The 19,037-nt window shown below is 36.4% G+C and overlaps 1 protein-coding gene across 2 annotated transcripts in view; it reads right to left on the bottom strand.

The window, feature by feature from the left end:
• Positions 1–271: 271 nt before the first annotated feature.
• Ppp4r3a (protein phosphatase 4 regulatory subunit 3A) overlaps positions 272–19,037 on the bottom strand; it is a 42,396-nt gene continuing 23,630 nt past the window's right edge. Inside the window, exons 5-15 of one of the 2 annotated variants that reach the window (XM_058577870.1) lie at positions 16,511–16,588; positions 16,312–16,428; positions 15,605–15,760; positions 13,071–13,202; positions 12,867–12,969; positions 11,546–11,704; positions 5,935–6,104; positions 4,900–5,042; positions 3,669–3,859; positions 3,017–3,243; positions 272–1,000 (exon numbers count right to left, since the gene is read on the bottom strand). In XM_058577870.1, coding sequence (XP_058433853.1) covers positions 890–1,000; positions 3,017–3,243; positions 3,669–3,859; positions 4,900–5,042; positions 5,935–6,104; positions 11,546–11,704; positions 12,867–12,969; positions 13,071–13,202; positions 15,605–15,760; positions 16,312–16,428; positions 16,511–16,588 — 1,587 coding nt within the window. In that variant the 3' untranslated portion in view covers positions 272–889. The remainder of the gene's footprint in view (positions 1,001–3,016; positions 3,244–3,668; positions 3,860–4,899; positions 5,043–5,934; positions 6,105–11,545; positions 11,705–12,866; positions 12,970–13,070; positions 13,203–15,604; positions 15,761–16,311; positions 16,429–16,510; positions 16,589–19,037) is intronic. The other variant, XM_058577871.1, reaches the window with a different exon arrangement.

The following is a 19,037-nucleotide window of genomic DNA, read 5'->3' as shown; positions in this document are numbered from 1 at the left end:
GTATGCACATAGTTGTAAGATTACTTTGCTTTTGTCAATAAAAACTATACCATCTTTCATAAAACTCTAAACAAATTAAGAACTGTGATGTAGAACAAAAAGTACACATGGTAAAACAGGTACCAGCACAACGTTAGGTTATATTACATCAAAAGAAGGTTTAATGGTCCCAAATATATATATTCAACAACTAAGCATACACTCAGAGGAGGAAAAAAAGGTCAAAAATAAAATGAAATTAAAAAAAAATTATGACACAAATGACCACATCTAGAATTCCACTCAATCTTTAATCAAGTAGGGACAAATCCCCACTTTAGGGGGGGAAAAAAATCTGCAGTTTGAAGGGCAAAGGGAACAGATAAAAAAGAGGAAACTTTATATTTGCCCCTCCCCCACAGAGGTTTTCCAAACCTGTTGTAGCTTGACTAAAATGTTCAGAATGTATGATTTTAAAGGCAGGTCTCTTTATACAAAGAAACTGCTGGCATTCTTACTAGTGAAGAACGATGGCAGAAAGGCCCATTCTTCTGAGTTTCAAACATGGTCCAAGAAAGCATGTTCTGATTGTAGCAACTGACCAGTCAATCCAGAGTTCCACTTACAAAACCCCCGCCCTGTTGGCTTTTTGTTTCCATTTCCTTCCCTGAGAAAAGGGCAATGTGTGGTCCAAGCTGGAGAGCGCAAAGGCTTAAGTCTTTCCCCTAAAAGTGTGGTTACCCCTCCTCCTGCTCCATTGAATTGGCACTTGATGAGCAGAAGTCAAGTGTGCGAGGCTGAGCGTGTCAGTCATTCACAAGAGACCACTGCGCTGTGTTGCGGGCTTTGTAGGGGGGAGGGGTAGAGACCCAGTTTGTCAACAGGTACTGATCACAGGCAGTTGCCATTATTATGACTCAAATTTTGCTTTCTTTGACAATGGTAGGGTATCTTCCTTGTCTTCATCCTCTTCATCCTCTTCATCATCATCAGGATAATCTACCAGACCCACGAGGCCTCCCTGTTCAGAAACAAGGATTATTTGAAGAACAGAAAACACTAATTTAAAAATACCTGTTTTAAGTTTGAAGAAAGTACAGATCCTACCTCAACATATTAACTATAGCTATTTCTGGTTGGTGTGATTGAAATTCATTATTTTTACGTATTTCCTAAATTTCCCATAATAAACATGAGCTTTTTTCTTTATAAGAGAAAATTTTTAGGTTACCTAAATTAAAGCAAAAGAGTTAAGTAGTTTATTATCCTAGCAAATCACCCAGGGAGAAAAAACATCACTGAATTAAAAATGTCTTTTTGCTGGGCACAGTGGCGCATGCCTGTAATCCCAGCAGCTTGGGAGGCTGAAGCAGGAGGATCACAAATTCAAAGCCAGCCTCAGTAAGTGCTTAGACATGAGGCCCTGTCTCTAAATACAATACAAAATAGGGCTGCGGATGCAGTTCAGTGCCCCTGAGTTCAACCTCTGGTACAAAAAAAAAAAAAAAAAGGCGGTGGAGGTCTCAAGACCTAATGTATCTCCCCTTCACCAGAAACCACCTGTAGCTCACTTTATTTACATGGCCATGGAGAGTGTACACTACTCTGCCCATAGCCATGCCCTTTACTTCAGCATGCCTTGGATTCACTTCTGTCCTTAGGGGTCTCCTACTCATTTGCAAGAAAAGAGACTGGGGAATGGGCACTGATTTAGATCAAAGATTCTGAATTGGCAGTCTGTTAATGCCTAGTCTAATAATGAACATATTCTACACCTTGAAAGAAAAAAAAGTTGTAAAAGTCATCTAGAAGAACTGGTTGGCTGGGTGTGATGGCACATGCCTATAATCTCAGCAGCTTAGAAAGCCAAGGCAAATTCAAGGTCAGCCTCAGCAATTTAGCAAGGCCCTAAGCAACTTGGTAAGACCCTGTCTCAAATAAAAATATTTAGGGGATGTGGTTTTAGCTCAGCAGTGGAGTGCTTGCTTAGCATGTACGAAGCCTTAGGTTCGATCCTCAGCACCGCATAAAAATCAATTAAGGTATTGTGTCCAACTACACCTAAAAAAAAAAAAAATAATAATAATTAAATAACAAAAAAGGCTGGGAATGTGGCTCAGTGGCTATGCACCCCTGGTAGCAAAACAAAACAAAACCAACCAACCAAAACAAAAGAATTGGTTGTATTCTGTGATCATGGCTTTTCTACATTTTTGGTGTTAAAAATTTTGTTCCTTTCTTATATGAAAAAAATTTTAAATGGACCATTATTGTATTATCTTTCCCCACCATCTTTACCTGGGTCTAAATTGGGAAAGTTGAACAAGTAAATGATGATTTAAAATTTGGAAGATTCTGAAAATGTATTGACAAACAAATCTGAACCTAGAGTTCTAACACGAAAAATACCAAAATAAGAATACATTCAGACTTTTGCATTAGTTCTAAGAAAATGTTCAAAAATACTAATAGATTAAAAAAAAAAAATTCAGCCAGGCACCAGGTGTATGCCTGTAATTCCAGTGGCTTGGGAGGCTGATAGCAGGATCACAAGTTCAAAGCCAGCCTCAGCAATGGCGAGGTGCTTAGCAACTCAGTGAGACCCTGTCTCTAAATAAAGTACAAAATAGGGCTGGGGATATGGGTCAGTTCCCGAGTTCAACCCCCAGTACCCCCCCTTCCCAAAAAAGTTCAGCTGCCAGGCATGGTGACATACATCAATAATCCCAGCCAGTTAGGAGGCTGAGAACTGCCAATAAAGATCAGCTTTGGCAATTTAATAAGACCACGCCTCCACAAAAAGATAAAAAGCAGTTGGAGGGTTAGGGTTAGCTGGGATACAGCTCAGGGGGGAAGCACCCCTGGGTTTGATCCCTAGTACTGTGTGCACACATAAAAATCCCAGGTGGTGGTAAGTCACAAGTGATAAATGGTTCTGGAAGAGGCAACCAAAGGGAGTCTCAAGAAGAATTGTGGATAAAAGCTTAAATCAAGGAAGGAAAAGGCAAAATGGAAGTCCAGGAGTTCCAAAGGGTACCTTTGTGGTAATAGCTGCCGTCTGAGATGTATTCTTAGGGACAGATCCAGGAGAGCCTGGAGATCCTGGGGATCCGGGGGACCCTGGAGAACCAGGCAGATTTGTGGCAGATGACTGGCTGGTGAGGTTAGTCTTTGTTCCGCTGGACAAGGAAAGCTTGAAACTTGGGCTCTGCCGTCCAGAAAGATTCGTTTTCAGAAGCACCTCCTTTTCCTCACTTTCTTTTACTAAAAATGAGAATATGGTCAGGGTTGTCAGTCACACTAGTTCTGTTTTTATTTCCCCACAATAGGTGACACTAACACATAATTAACCAGCTTGTCTTTTGCTGAGAAGCAACTTTCAAGTACTAAATATCATTATTCACTGGGTTTTTACAAAGGAGAAGGAATGAAAGCTTTTAGTATCACATTCATTATTCTCACCATTCCTGAAATCATGTCTCTCTCCCTTATTCACCCGATTCAAACTAAGAAAACTTAGTCTATACCTTCACAACAGTGCTAGGAATTCAGCTACACCCTCTAAAGCAACAGTCTTTAAAAACTGCCACCACATATACAATGTAAATACTCATTATTTGGTCAAGAAATAAAGAATAGACCTAGAGTGAGAAAGCCTTTATTTTTCCTTGCCCATTTGTTCAACATACATTTCTTCCTTTCCATGAATTTACTAATTGGATCCATGATATCATCATCATTTTTAGCTTTGTCAGATGGAGACACCACAGCTTCTCCATCTTCTATGTCATCTTCATCTGCGTTGAACCACATCTCCTCCTCATCCTCTAGTGTTCTGGCATCTCGCCGGTATCTATGATTCCTCAAAATGGAGCGCATGCTGTGAGTAAAGAGAAAAAAGTAAATATACTCACAGGGTTTTTTTTTTTTTTAAAGATGGTCTTCAAGTACTTCAAAATTAGATATAGCTATAATAGGTTAATGGAGACAAGCAAACACAGAAGAGTCTGATGCAAATCAGATATTACCAAACATATGATTAAAAACCACCTACCATATCCAATTTTAACAAATGGAATCAAATTTCATACTACCAAATCTGCATGGTTGTAAGCTGGGCACACGCCTTTAATCCCAGTGACCCCGGAAGGAGGAGGATCCTAAATTCAAGGCCAGACTCAGCAACTTAGCAAGACCCAGTCTCAAAATAAAGAGGACTGGAGACGTAGTTCAGTGAAAAAGTATCAATTCTCAGCACTAAAAAAGTTCAATTCTCAGCACTAAATAAATAAAATATAAAAATAAAAAAGCACTGATGTAGATCAATTATTAAACTTATTAACATTAGGAATTGATAAGTAATAATTTATATGTTACAAAATGTCATAAATTCAAATCTAGGAATTAAAAAAAATATTATAATAAGGTGGCCGGGATATGGCTCAGCAGTAAAAGCGCTTGCCTCCCACATGTGAGGCACTGGGTTCAATTTTCAGTATCACAAGAAAGTAAATAAAATAAAGATACTGCATCCATGTATAACTAAAAAATATTTTTTAAAACATAGTAATTAAGAGCCACACCACCAGTCCTTTTTAGTATTTTATTTAGAGACAGCGTGTCTCACTGAGCTTCTTAGTACCTCACTGTTTCTGAGGCTTGCTTTGAACTCATGATCCTTCTGCCTCAGCCTTCCGAGCTGCTGGGATTACAGGCATGCACCAATGTGCCCAACACAAGTGAGATATTCTGGTTTAATTTTGAACAACTGAGGCCTTCCTGCCACATTAGTATATGTTGATGTTTTCGAATCACACTAGCAACTACCTACACCTTCAGTAAAATGAGATCAAATAAACAAGAGCCACTGTGACAACTTATTCATGAATAAAGAGAAAATTCAAATATGTGTTGATTTACCTGTCGAGTTTAGGGTTGTCTTGCCTTTCTCTTTGTTGTTCAAATCTCAGTTTTAATCCTTTAAATGTCTGTACATAATCTACGTCTTCCAGTGCTTTCCAATAATTTTCAATTACATGAGCAGTTAATGATTTTATATCTTCCTACAGGAAAGAATTCAATAAAATATATCATAAAAAGTATCATTTTATCAAGATGAAGCTTTACTGTAGTGATTTCATAAAATTTCCAAAATAGTTCAATTTCATAAATTATCACACAACCCTAGAGGTAATCAGTGAAAATGGGAATAACATATACTGGCTACTTCCATAGTCCCCAGTTCTTGGTTTCCCTCAGAACTATCCACGGGTCTTTCTAAGCAGATGCCAGGTCCTACACTACTTCTGATGCTCTAAGGTGGAGCATATGTACTTTACTACTAATTTTTTGTGTTGGGGATATAACCCAGGGGACCTGGTGCATGCTAGGTGAGCACTCTATCACTGAGCTACACCACCATGGCATGTGTATTTTAAAAACACACCACAAAAAATTTCTAGATGACTGGTGGTGAAGATTGCATGATAACATGAATGTTCTTATTCTTAATGTCAACATATTATTCATGCAGAAATAGAATGGCATATTTTATGTTACAAACATTTTACCACAATTCTAAGAACATGGCACAGATAATACTGCACAATGATGTTGAGCATCACTAGATTAAAAAATCAGGAAGAGTGTGTTATGATATTGTCCTTTAAATACACGTGAAGTCAAGAAAAACATTGAATGTGTATTTGTGGTTTTATTTTCTTAAATGATCTTCATGACACTGCTATCAGTTTTCAACCATCCTATAAAGACTGCTAAGAGATCAGGTTAGATATTTGATTTGAACTGAATCTCTCGTTGGCTTTTGATAATGGTTTTTCTTTTAAAAAATGATTTCCAAGTATAATAATTTCAAACCAAAATATTAATAATGCATAGTCAATTATCTCATACAATTAAAACTAAAATTCTGATTAAGAAAAATACAAAACCTACCACTCTAATAAATTCAAACATTTCTATTATGGCAGAATTCATCAGATTGTAGCGGGATCCATTGTTGAGAAAAGCTTTGACTACAGGTTCAAACAAAAAACTTTTCATTATGTAGCGGTTATAAAACTCATCTTTTAATCCAATAATCTTTCTCTTAAAACGAAGGGCACCTGAAACACAGAAGTATTATTGTTTAAGTCACATACCACACTTCCACATTTTAGACTTACCAAAACAACACAATAAAACCCATTTAACAAATACCAGTAATTCTTCGTGCACACTGATATGTTAGCACTTCCAGAAACGTGAACCTAAAGATAAGGATTTTTTAGAGGTGTTATCAGAAAACATATTCTAAAAGTAGTGTATGTCATCATAGAACACAAGTCTTAGAAAGCCAGAAAAATTCTGGAAATAAACCTGTATACTAATGACCAAAATGTAATGTATGTCTGAAATAATAGCTAAGACAAATGATTTAATCTACCGTAACAGTTAAAAAAATTCTCAAGATAGCCTTTTATATAAAATTTTAAGACAACAGAAAAACAATTGTTTTATTAGGGCAATCCACTGTATGATAATTTGATCTTCAATAACTTTGGACACTCTTTTTTATTATTTTGCATCAAGTTCATGGATTTACATTGGTTTAGTTGTGGATGTGGTTGCAGAATGGCTATAAACCCACAAAAATCTGCATGACCCAGAATTTGCCTTCCATAGTTTAGAAATAAATTTAGAGGATGTAGTTTAAAATGTGGTCCTCTAGGCTTATTGCGAGTATGCTTTTTAACTTTTTTTTTCCTAGTTTTCCTTTTTTACAATTAATTAGGCTTTAACTTACAGATGAAAAGGTATATTTGCATCTTGAGGTATGGGGAGTTACTTAAGTCGCCATTCGTCAAGATCCAAATATACTCAGACAGCTAGACTTCAACAAAGCCCTCTTTACCTATGTGGAATTATCAGTAAGTTAATGCCCCAGTTATTGTAAACAGTTCAAAAAAGCATACTCACTTCATGCAGTCACATCGTCTTCGGTTGGCAAGATTAAATATTGTGTTTGTATTTTGGTTTCTTTGGAGATCATGGAAGTGGCTCGTTAAATTGCCAATTTGTTATTAATCAAGTCCTTCATGAGCAGGTAGCCAGGCAACCATGCTGACACGGTTTCTGGGTGGGAAGGCAGAGGAGTAAAGCAGCTCAATTTTTCTTTAGTTGGCAGAAAAGAGGTCCACAAGTGAATGCCCAGTTAGGTACAGTTGATTATAAACTGCCTTAACAATTCAACTTAAGAGTGTATCTTTCTAAAGAAACACTCTGGGCAGGGAGTTTCAAATAGTTATATAGAATAACTGCATTGTATTTTTTAAACTACTAAATATTTTTTAAAACATAAGCATGGTGAAAACATTTTTAAACAATAAGAGGCATCTTTCTGGGCGATAAGTCAAACTTAACAAGGGTTTATTTTCCAAAATAGGAATTTCATTTTTTTCTTTTTCTAAATGTTAACCGACAAAGGGAACTTAGTGAGGCAGTTCCACTTTTGATAAAATGAAAATCAATACTTAGAGCCTGCTAATTGGCCAAATTTTAAGCTTTTAGTATTGAAGGCAAGAGCTACTGTTATCCTAAGTATTGGTATTCCAACTTCACAGGCTTTGTGGAGACTTGTGTCCTACCAAAACACACACTCACTGACTCCGCTGGTCTGCATGCAGCTCCTAAGTGGGCTCCTAAGTGGGTGAAAAGAAACTCTTCCCTTCCTGGAATTCACTAGGATCAGGGCATGCGGACACTCCTCAAAATGCACTTCTTCCAAGACACTGTGGATGTGAATAAGGAGGGTCTGATGGTCTTTAGTTTTGGTCCTTATTTCCATTTGTCCTCACTTAATAACTGTCCACTCAAACCAATCCCCCCAAAGGAAACCTATATTAAAAAAATATGCAACCATTATTCTATGTTATTGAACAAAGTTTCTTTTAGAACTTTGCTAGTGAAAAAAAACAGACAGTGTCACATGCCTGTAATCCTAGTGATTCAGGATGCTGAGGCAGGAGTATCTCAAGTTCAAGGTCAACTTGGGCAAGAGATTGTGTCTCAAAATTAAAATTAAAAAGGGGTGGGGATATAGCTTAGTAGTAGAGCACCCCTGGGTTCAATTCCTAGTATGGCCTCTGAAATAAGTAAATGAAAAAAAAAAGAATTTTGAGTGAGTTTTACAAAGTCAAGTCACTAAAAGAAGATAGTTTTTGGAGTAGGCCAAGTCAGCATAACTGGAGATTGATTTATTATCTTTATCTTACACAAGGTGAGATTTCATGTTTGAGACTCCCTACCTCATACGTAACTACAACAAAAAGCTTTTAAAAATTTCATTCCTTGTACAGGTTTTCATATTTTAAACAGAAAGAAACAACAAAAAGGCCAGACAACATAAAGTATGAGCTCAGGACTACAATGTAAGATCAAAGAGTCTTGAAAAACCCAAGGAAATAGACCAATAGAGCTAGTATCTAGCCTGAGTTTAGAAAGAACTGCTGGTCTCTATATATACTTGCTTAGGTGTTTTAAATATAATATACTAATTGAGAGGCAATAGATATAAAATATTCCTGAAGTCCCTAAACTGTGAACATTAAACTGCTTATTATGTATTGTACTTAGATGTGTAAACTTAAGTATTTGTAAAATTCTTTATTAAAAAAATATTGGGGGCTGGGGATGTGGCTCAAGCAGTAGCGCGCTCGCCTGGCCTGGGTTCAATCCTTAGCACCACATATAAACAAAGATGTTGTGTCCGCTAAAAACTAACAAATAAATATTAAAATTCTCTCTCTCTCATTCTATCTTTAAAAGAAATAAAATTAAATATTAAAAATAAATAAATAAAAAATATTGTACCTAATGTTTATTTCAATGTACATTTTTCTCAGAAGCAATTATTTTACATTTCCCCAAATTTATAATTCAGTTCTTAGAAATCTTTGGTAAAAAATACCATAAACCCAGTCCTTCCAAAGGGCTGTTCCTAAGGACTGGTGTCTTCTGTAAGAGGATAATCATATACTCAACCCTAGGAAGAGAGGTCCACTGAGAAGTCATTTGAGAAAAGTTAGGCTTAAGGATGATCTGACCTGATTCACTTTATCAAATATCAACAGAAACAGAACATGAGATTTTATCTTACAGTTTCCAACAATATAAACTTTCATTTACTTGTAAACAATCCTCTCCACAGTTCAACAGATTACAACAATGCAAGCAAAATAACAAGATGGCCTTTTTCTTCAGCTGCATGTGCTGCCACTCTCCAGGGGACTTGCATGTCCTGCCTATGGCAACAATACAACACACTTTTCCACATTTAACATCTTTTTTTTTTTTTTAAATATTTATTTTCTAGTTTTCGGCGGACACAACATCTTTGTTTGTATGTGGTGCTGAGGATCGAACCTGGGCCGCATGCATGCCAGGCGAGCGCGCTACCGCTTGAGCCACATCCCCAGCCCGCACATTTAACATCTTAACTGTATATTCAACCAAGAATGTCATACACCCTCGGCCAAGAGAAACGCAAAGTCACCTCCTTTGTGGAATTCTGCTCTATTTCACTAATTTCAAATAAACAGTTTGCACTTATTTTCAATTACAACTGCTCCCAAGGTACCTCAATCTAGTACTTATTAAGTGGTATTTTGATTTTCACAGGACTTTCTCCTAATGAACTGATTACACTGACAGCTTAGTCTTCATTTTCTTAATGCCAGGTGTATATATAGTATTTAATCAAATCGAAGATGCCACTGATTGCAAAAAACTATTTTTTTCCCCCTAAAGCTAAGGAAACAAAGAGAACTACCAATTATAGTCACTATGCCATTAATTTTTAAGACTCACCTTGATTTCAGAGACAACTGTGTAAAAATATATATCTTAGGATAAATTAAATATAGCCATAAGTGTTTAATATATTTGCTGAAATACCACTACTTAAACTTACACACTTATTCACAGTTTTTCCATTCTGCCTATCTGTTCAAACTCCCTTTCCCACACACGAATAAAACCCTCTATCGTTGACACAAAGAACTATTCAGAGTTATTAACTCCCTCTAACCTTGGTGCTCTCACTTTTTCTTCACAAATCTATTAGGAAAATAAGTCTGATTCCATATGTGCTGAGCTCATAGATACAAGCAATAGTAAGGCAGAACAGAAATAATAACTTTATTATTTGCTGTCCTTAGAAAGTCTAAATTAAGCCAGAGCAGTGGCACACGCCTGTAATCCCATCAGTTTGTGAGATGAGGCGGGAGGACTACAAGTTCAAAGTCAGCCTCAGCAAATTAGCGAGGCCCCAAGCAACTCAGTGAGACCCTGTCTCTACATAAAATATCAAAAGGGGCTAGGGTTGTGGCTCAGTGGTTAAGCATCCCTGGGTTCAATACCTAGTACAAAAAAAGAAGGAAGGAAAGAAGACTAAGTTAATGCCACAGATGCTACTCATTGCTTTAGGCTGAAAAAGACCACTGAAGTAACATTAAAGATGTGATCCTGGATATTTTACCAGAAAGTAACTGAACCAAATATTCACAACTTGGACAAAGAAAATATGCTCTGACCACATGTATTTTCAGTACATGTAGAGAGTAATGTGAAAAATTTAAGTCAATAAATGATAACTGTTACCTTGATAGAATTTTTAAAGACATTTTTCAATGATATCTTAAATATACAAAACACTCCAACTTACCTTTAAAAACTAAAAGGCAAAAGTTAGTTACCAGCAGATATCTCTTACTGAGCTTCCAGGCTCCCCCTAAACTTCATCTGCCCACTTCTTTTTAGCCTCGCAGGTGCCAGGCAAGCACTCTACTGCTAAGCCACACCCCCAGCACTTGGTGTGCCCACTTCTATAAGGACAGTTTAAATATGGAAGCTTATTACCTAATAAATATGGCTACTCAATGATAAGAACACTCTAGATCAACCTTTTCCAATTAAGAAATGTTTTATTGCAACAAACTAGGGTCAAGTTACATATAACTAAGAATAATATTGTTAAAAGACTATCTGTTGTCTAGGACAGGTGTGTGAGAGCTCTGTGTGAGAGCCCTTAGCTCAATCTCCAGCACAGATGGGGAAAGACACTATCTGTTGTTGCTCTGAAAGCGTATGCAAACTTTTTTCATACAGGTCATATGGTACATTATCTCTAGCATCGTGGGCCACATATGGCCTCTGTGGCATATTTATTTTTGTTTTTTTAAACCACTCTTCAGAAATATCAAAACCATTTTTTAGTTTTCAGGTTGTACAAAAACAGGCCATGGGCTAGATTTGCCCAAAAGTTGAGGTAAAATGATCAAAGGGACTGTTTTAATAACAAAATGGTATAATTTTACTATAATTTGTACATATACTCTAATCCCTTTGTCATACATGTACAATGTGGGAAAACTATATATAATCAGCGTGCTTAGGTCCCCTGACCTATAGTCACCAAACTTTTATTCTTAGGTAGTAAGATCCAAAGATAGCAACAACATGATAATATTCAAAGATAGTAAGTAAGTCTATGAGAAGCAACACTTACATAATGCCAGGAAAGCATGTTTGGAGGCCATAAGCACTAGCACTCTGCGAAGGATGTCTTTGTTGATAATGTAGTTCTTTATGTGGTAGGTATGGTGCTCCACACAGAATGTTAACAATTCCAATACAAGTGCCAACAACTGTGCAGTTTGAAAATCATCTGAAATAAACAAAATACAATTTTACTTATACACACAATCTCATGCCCCAAAGATGTACACATAGCACAGGAGGTTCTGCTAGATACCATCTCATCTTTGGTGTAATCATTTTATCTTGCTCCCAAGATTTCAGTGTGCTTTGTGTTTACTTTAGTACACACAATGAGTCCACACTGAAAGGTAATTATTGGCTTATCTTTATTACCCGCCAAGCAGGAAGCCTCTGAGAACATTTTACTCACTGTTTTCATTCCTCCCGTTTAGTCCCCATAGATATTAGCAAAGTGCCTTCAACATAGGGTTTTAATAAATGCTGGATGAATTGAGAATATGCGTTTGGAAAGAGGTCTCAAGCTTTACCCAATATGAATAAAATAGGAAAAAAAAATTCCCATTTCAAATTTACATGTATTTTTCTCTTAAGTTGTGTGTGTTTTTTTCCCTAAAGGAAAGAAGAGGCTTTTTTTCTTAGATGTTGATGGACCTTTATTTTATTCATTTTTTTATAGGTGGTGCTGAGAATCGAACCCAGTGCCTCACACATGCTAGGCAAGCACACTGCCACTGAGCCACAACCCCAGCCCTCTTGTGTTTTAAAATAAATATAACACTCTGAATTCGATGAAAAAAGTGTTGTTTTCAGAGCTTCAATAAGGAATTTCCCAGTGAAGACCCTAAAACTACTTTTAAATGTGGCATTTTTTTAAAATACATACACATATAAGCTAAAGCCCTGAGAAATAAAAAGTCATATTGAGCAGAAGCATAGCTCTGTCTAGACACCTGGAGGACAAATAACAAACTGTTCGTAACTACTGCCTTCTTTATATTTCACCTCTGCTTATACAAACTAAATATAAACATCACTGAACAAAAATTTATTTTAAAACCTTCTTTTTTTTGTATACTTCTGTTATCTTTTTATTAATAGGATTTTAAAAAACAAATTTCTTAAATAGCTCTTGAAAATATATTATTAGACCTCTATGTTAACCTAATGTTTGAACTTTTAAAGACTATTACTGTTCTTTTGAGGTATGCCTGCTGCCCATGCCTTCATTCCTCTCCCACTACCTCAAAATAAAGACTATTACTTAACACTACTTTTGAGTCTCAGAATTCAAGAAGAGAGAACTTAACAACCAACCTGCATTATCTTACCTTTACTAGGCTTGTCTTCTGTTGTATTTGCTAGTAAGGGAGCAGTGAGAACATGCATACAGTGCTTGTAGAAGAAACCGAGAAATTCAGTCTTTTCTGTTTTCTAAGGAATCAAAAACACTTTCATGAACTTTAACTGCACTGGTTCCCAGCAGCAATAAACAACATGCTAGCTATGAAAGAGGAAAAATGCCCATGGCTTACATTGGCAGTGGCTAGCATGTTCTCTGGGTCAACTAAAGTTCGAAGCAGGCCCATAAGTTGGACTGCTCCTCCAAGTTCAGGATCTGTATCACAAATCATATGTTCTATAATGAGGTTGATGAGCAAAATATCCTGGTGAGAAAAATACACATAAGGATCACTCATTAAACAGAGAATGGGAAAAGCACATATTAAGACACTATAGCATCACTGAGTTCAAGCTATCATGCTAATACAAACAAAATGCAGTAACTGCCTCACTTCTTTACTAGGACATACTGCAGTGCTCCAAAGTGTGGAACAAAGACAAAGTTTCAGTTTGGTGTCAGTAGATCTGTATGCCTCTCTGATAAAATGCAACAAACTCATGGGCTTTACATTAACTTTAATAATGAAAATACTTATTTACTACATTTATTTTAATACAGAGTCCTTCTATTTTTGTTAAATGATATATTTCTTCTCCATTTAGGGAAATTTTTAAAAAGTTTCCCTTTAAAATACATTTAGGAAAATAGGTGGTACCTGAATACCTGAAATTGAGGGAAATGCAATTATAGTAATTACAGTGCACAAAACAACAAATGTATTATTCAGATTCCAAATGTCAAAGAAAATAGACTGCTGCCTTTCCTGAGGCCCAATTATGACTGGTATTCCTGGCCATAGAGTAAATAAAATTGAGAGGGATTCAGTGAGAGAATTCCCTACTTCTGCCTATATGTGTAATTGTAGAGTGAACAAGGACAGAGAAAATGTAGACAAAATATGGAAATGGTGATCAAGAGTGAAAATCAAAAGGGCCCAGGTCTGTAATCCCAGCTATGTGGGGAGCTGATGCAGAGGACTGTAAGGTTTGAGGCTAGCCTGAACATCTTAGTGATACCCTGTCTCAAATAAAGAACAGAGGGCATAAATAAGTGATAAAACACTCCTGGTTTCAATCCAGAGTCCTGAAGAAGAAAAAAGAAAACGGGAGTGAAGTACTAAAGTGTGATTCATCTGGTAGGTTACATGGTCAACAAGAGCAGCTCCATTTTAAGTTATACAGACATATTTGTTCTCAGGACTATTTCATAAAGGAAAAATGAGACTTAACATTCAATAGCTCAAACTGGTATTTTTCTGTAACTACCCTGGTACAATTTTAAAAAAAAAACCTTAAATATAGATGATACTATCCATTTCACTTCATTTTGACACCACACCACATTAAGTAGAATCTTTCCAAACAGTAACAAGGGCTATCTTCTTAAATTATAAGAAACACAACAAGCTAGAATTGTGCAGAGATTTATTTTCTAAGGGGATATCGTCTTCCTCCCTCCCTCAAGAAGAACTAGAGGGCAGACCAGCTTAGTTTATTCTTTTTTTCTGGTCCTGGGGACTGAACCCAAGGTGCTTTACCACTGAGCTACATCTCCAGTCCTTTTATTTTTTAGTTATAGGAGTGCACAATATCTTTATTTTACTTTATGCTGAGGACTGAACCCAGTGCCTCATACATGCTAGGTGAGCGCTCTACTTCTGAGCCACAACAGGCCCCTAGTCCTTTTAATTTTAAAACTGTGTCTCATTAAGCTGCTTAGGGTCCTGCTAAATTGTGAGGCAGGCCTTGAACTTGCAATCCCCCTGCCTCAGCCTCCCAAGTTGTTGGGATTATAGGCGTATGCCACTGCACTTGGTTCGGCTTAGTCTATTCTTAAGTAAAAAGTTATCTATAAAATTTTATGGAGTAAGGAGGCAAACTCAGAAATCACTGGTTATCTGAAAATAAAGAGGAGCACACATATTTACAGCTCCCATATACATGATACATCATAAAATCTGTAAGTGTCCTTCATATTACCAGAATATACTCTCTTAGCTGTTTTATAATTGATGTGTCTATTATAATTTCTCACAAATCCTAAGTTTATGTGTGTGTCTGAACAAGACACAGCTTGTTGTTTATGATTAGGCAATAAACAGTTCCCTAAATACTTTTCAAGGGACTATGTTTTGTCTGTTCTTTTTTTTTTTTTAAACTTTTTTTTTGGGTGCAGATGGACACAACACATTGCATTTATTTTTATGTGGTGCTGAGGATCGAACCTGGGTCCCGCCCGTGCTAGGCGAGCGCTCTACTGCTCAGCCACAATCCCAGCCCTTATCTGTTCTTTCTTAATGATTCTGAGAATCTACTCTAAAAGCCAATGTTTCCTAGGGGAGTTACTCATAATTCTTCCTACAGAAGAATAATTAACTGATTAAATGATTTCAATAAAATAATACAGAAGTTAACTTCAGAGTTAAGAAGAAAAATTAGTGTCAAAAATTTTTAAAGAAACTTCAACTGTGAACATTAACAACTATTGAAAGACAACAAATTTATAAACTAAAATAGGAGCCAATTTAGGGAAAGAATAAAGCCATCTGACATTACAGCTGTACTTCCCCCAAAGAGCAATAACTTAACTCTTAAAAAATGAGTAATAAACACAGCTATAGCCTCCTATGTACAAATACTTACTATGCGCGCAAATAATATTTACCTTGCTGGTTATTTTTTGCTCTGTTAACTTCTTACTTACATCATCATTCTGTTGTGCCTCCTGCATGACAAACTCTCGTACCATGGATGGATTATATTCAACCAAGTATGAGAATATATCAGTAGCAGCACTTCGCACCTGTGTATCATCCATGCCCTACAGAGAAAGAACACTTCTTCTACTAAAATTATAAAAACATGAAACTTACGATTATACGAATGTCTAAAACTGTGAACAAATTATAACAAAACACTGCAATATAAAAAAGGTCTAAAATTCTGTTGAATATAAAACCTCTTATTCTATGGATAAAATAATACCTTCTAACATACTTGCTCCTGTTTGCCTATTTCAATATTTCATCTAATGAAAGAAATTATTACTAAAACTATGGAAAATTCCTTTAATCGAGCTTTCTTTTAGTACAGTGTAAGATTTCAATACTAGAATTCCATTGCTTCTTTATGAAATACACAGCTAATATTAAATACTGGCACATATATAATTGTGTGGGTATGCATGCTCCCCCCACCCTTGCCCCCAATGGGGCTAGAACCCAGGGCCTCATGCATACTAGGCAGGCATCCTATCACTGAGCTTTATCTCCATCCCCTAATACAAGCTATATTAAAATACCTACGTTACATAATATGACTTTCGTGGTTAAAAAAAAATAAGTCATTTAAAACGAAGAGAAACAAACTTACAAGGATGACTTCTAAAGCTGGTAATATGCCCATGTTTGACAAAGTCTTGAAAAAAGCATCTCTGTTTTGAGGTTGTAGCGTTTGAGAAAACGCACAAAATTCTTTTAAAAAGTTAACCTGAAATCAGGATAAACGGTAAATGAACATAAAAATGGTTTGTTGTTCTATTTTATGCCTTTCTTAATATCTAATTTCTTACCAATTCCTGTCTTTTTTCCTCATCTGTTGCTTCATCTGTTAGTTGTGCAAACAAATCTGTCAGAAATTTTTCATCTTCCTGTGAAATATGGGAAAAATTTAATTATATTAGAGGTAAAATTTCACTATGCTGTAATATACATATAAGATACTTCTATTAATAACCGGTACTCGCAATCCTGTTCTATAAAAGGAAGAAAAACCAAACTGTTGGATAAATTGCGAGGTTCTTATCAGAAAGATTATTCTTATATTTTGGCAAGGGTCTTTTTCCTAAATCTATTTAAGGGTCAGAGAATATCTATTTTAGGCTTTGCGAACATTCTCCCCTTTTCCCCCACTGGGGATTATACCCAGGGGCACCTTATCACTGAGTTACATCCCAGCCCCCCGCCAACCTTTTAAAATTTTAAGACAAGGTCTCACTAAGTTATCCAGGCTACTCAGTCTCCTAAGTTTTCACTACATCTATTCAATTCTGTTGTAGCAATGGCAACAGTCAGAATGAGTAAATGAATGAGTACACCTGTGTTCCAATAAAATTTTATTTAAAAAACACAAAGCAAGCATGGCAGTCTGCCAACCCCTCATTTATATAGGCTCTTACTAACTAACCTTAGAAGTTAAGGTTCCACAACCTTTCAAATGGGGAGGAAGATAAAAGCTTTCTTGAAGTTTTACAGATACAGAAGGTGATCCAATATTTAAAAAGTGAAATTCAGAGTTTTAAACAAACATCTATTATTTGAAGATATTCATTGCACACACAAAATATTTTAATATATGTTTAATTACTTTAGAAAAGGACTTAAAGGATACCCACACAGGATATTTATCTAGGTAAATAAGTTAGAGAAGTACAGAACTTATAAAGAACTTCAGATGTTACCTTATGTCCTTATTTTATAATTAAGACAAATATTACCCAAGCCCAATTGATTAATAGGTCAAAGAGTCTCCCTGATTGACTATCAAATTTTCCTCTGCACTATTTTTCATCAAATTTAGAAAAATATATTAATTCTACATAGCTGGAAGTAATGAATTAATACTCCAGGCCCTATATATGACACACACACACACACACACACACAACTTCCCACTACATTATAAGCTTCATATTCACTACTGTAGGTACTCAGGAAACATTTTCTTTTAACACTACACTAGTTGGTTATTCCTTATTTTACTTTTTCTAAAAAAACACAAACAGGTCATACCTCATTACAGGTTTTTTTTTTTTTTTTGGACCATGTTTGTTACAAAATGGCACCCAAATTTCAAAACACACCCCAAATAGTACAAGAATGATTAACTGTACTACAGAGGAAGTAGCCAATTTTAAGATGAGGTATACCAGCATGTGTACACACAAGGACAGCAGGTACCTGCTTTAAATAGTACCTCTAACATGCTCTTGTTCCAGGCTCAGTGGTGCATGCCTGTAATCCCTATGGCTTGGGAGGCTAAGGCAGGAGGATTCCAAGTTCAAAGCCAGCCTCAGCAACTTAGCAAGGCCCTAAGCAACTTACAGAGCCTCTGTCTCTAAAAAGGGGCTCAGGATGTGGCTCAATGACTGAGTGCTCCTGGATTCAATCCCTGGTGTTAATTAAAAAAAGTTCTTGCTTTTGTCTAAGGGTGTAGTTCAGTGGCACAGAGCTTGCCTAGTATGCACTGGGCCCTGTGTTTGGAAATAAAGGCCTCAAATCAAGAAAAACAGAACAGTAGAACAGTAGCATTGGCAGCCAGAATTTCGGAGAGGATACTGCACACTGTAGGGAAGCAAAGCCTTAAGAACTTGAAATTATTTGTACTTAATGATTAAACCGGTATTTTACCCATTGAAGACCAAGAAAACAGAAGTGACAGATCCCTACAACACAAAAATAGAACCATATGGAACCAAAGAGATGAAAAGAACAAGATTATCTGCAGAAATCAGGGGTCAAATTGAATTAGAGAATGTGGTTCTGCTAGCTAGCAAAAGCTGGTTCCTTATCAAAGAACAAATGGAAAATGGTACCAGAAACCTAACTCCAACATTAGCAATGACAATACTCTCCACAGAGGATTGTGGAGAGTATATACCATAATCTTAACAGATTGTACTGCCCACATTATTTGTTTACATATCTGTCTGAAATGAAAATATGTCAAATTGGTCAATATGAAATGAAATTATTTCTAGTTCTAGGAAAACATCTGCAGCTTGAGCACCCCTAATCTGCAAATTTGAAATTCAAAACTTTTTGATGCTGACATGTCAAAAAGTTTTGGACTTTGGAGCATTTCAGATTTTGAATTTTTGGATTAGAAATTTGGATTTGGAGGCCTCAGCCTCTAGAGTAGCTGGGATGACAGGCATTAAGGTCAGCTCCCCTGTAATTTCTTCAAACTAAGGGTGATATAAACCCAGTCTCAGGCATGCTAAGCAAGCAATATACCACTGAGCTACACCCCCACCTCCAAGCCAGACTACTTTATCATTTACCTTCCCTACCCCAAACAAGCACCTCTGATCTGAAGAG

Source organism: Marmota monax, unplaced genomic scaffold, assembly GCF_021218885.2.
Source record: "Marmota monax isolate L192 unplaced genomic scaffold, Marmota_monax_Labrador192_F-V1.1 WCK01_AAM20220418_F8-fsc00017, whole genome shotgun sequence".
Classification (NCBI taxonomy): Eukaryota; Metazoa; Chordata; class Mammalia; order Rodentia; family Sciuridae; genus Marmota; species Marmota monax.
The sequence above is the reverse complement of the archived record's forward strand: the minus strand, read 5'-3'. Positions and strand labels throughout refer to the sequence as shown.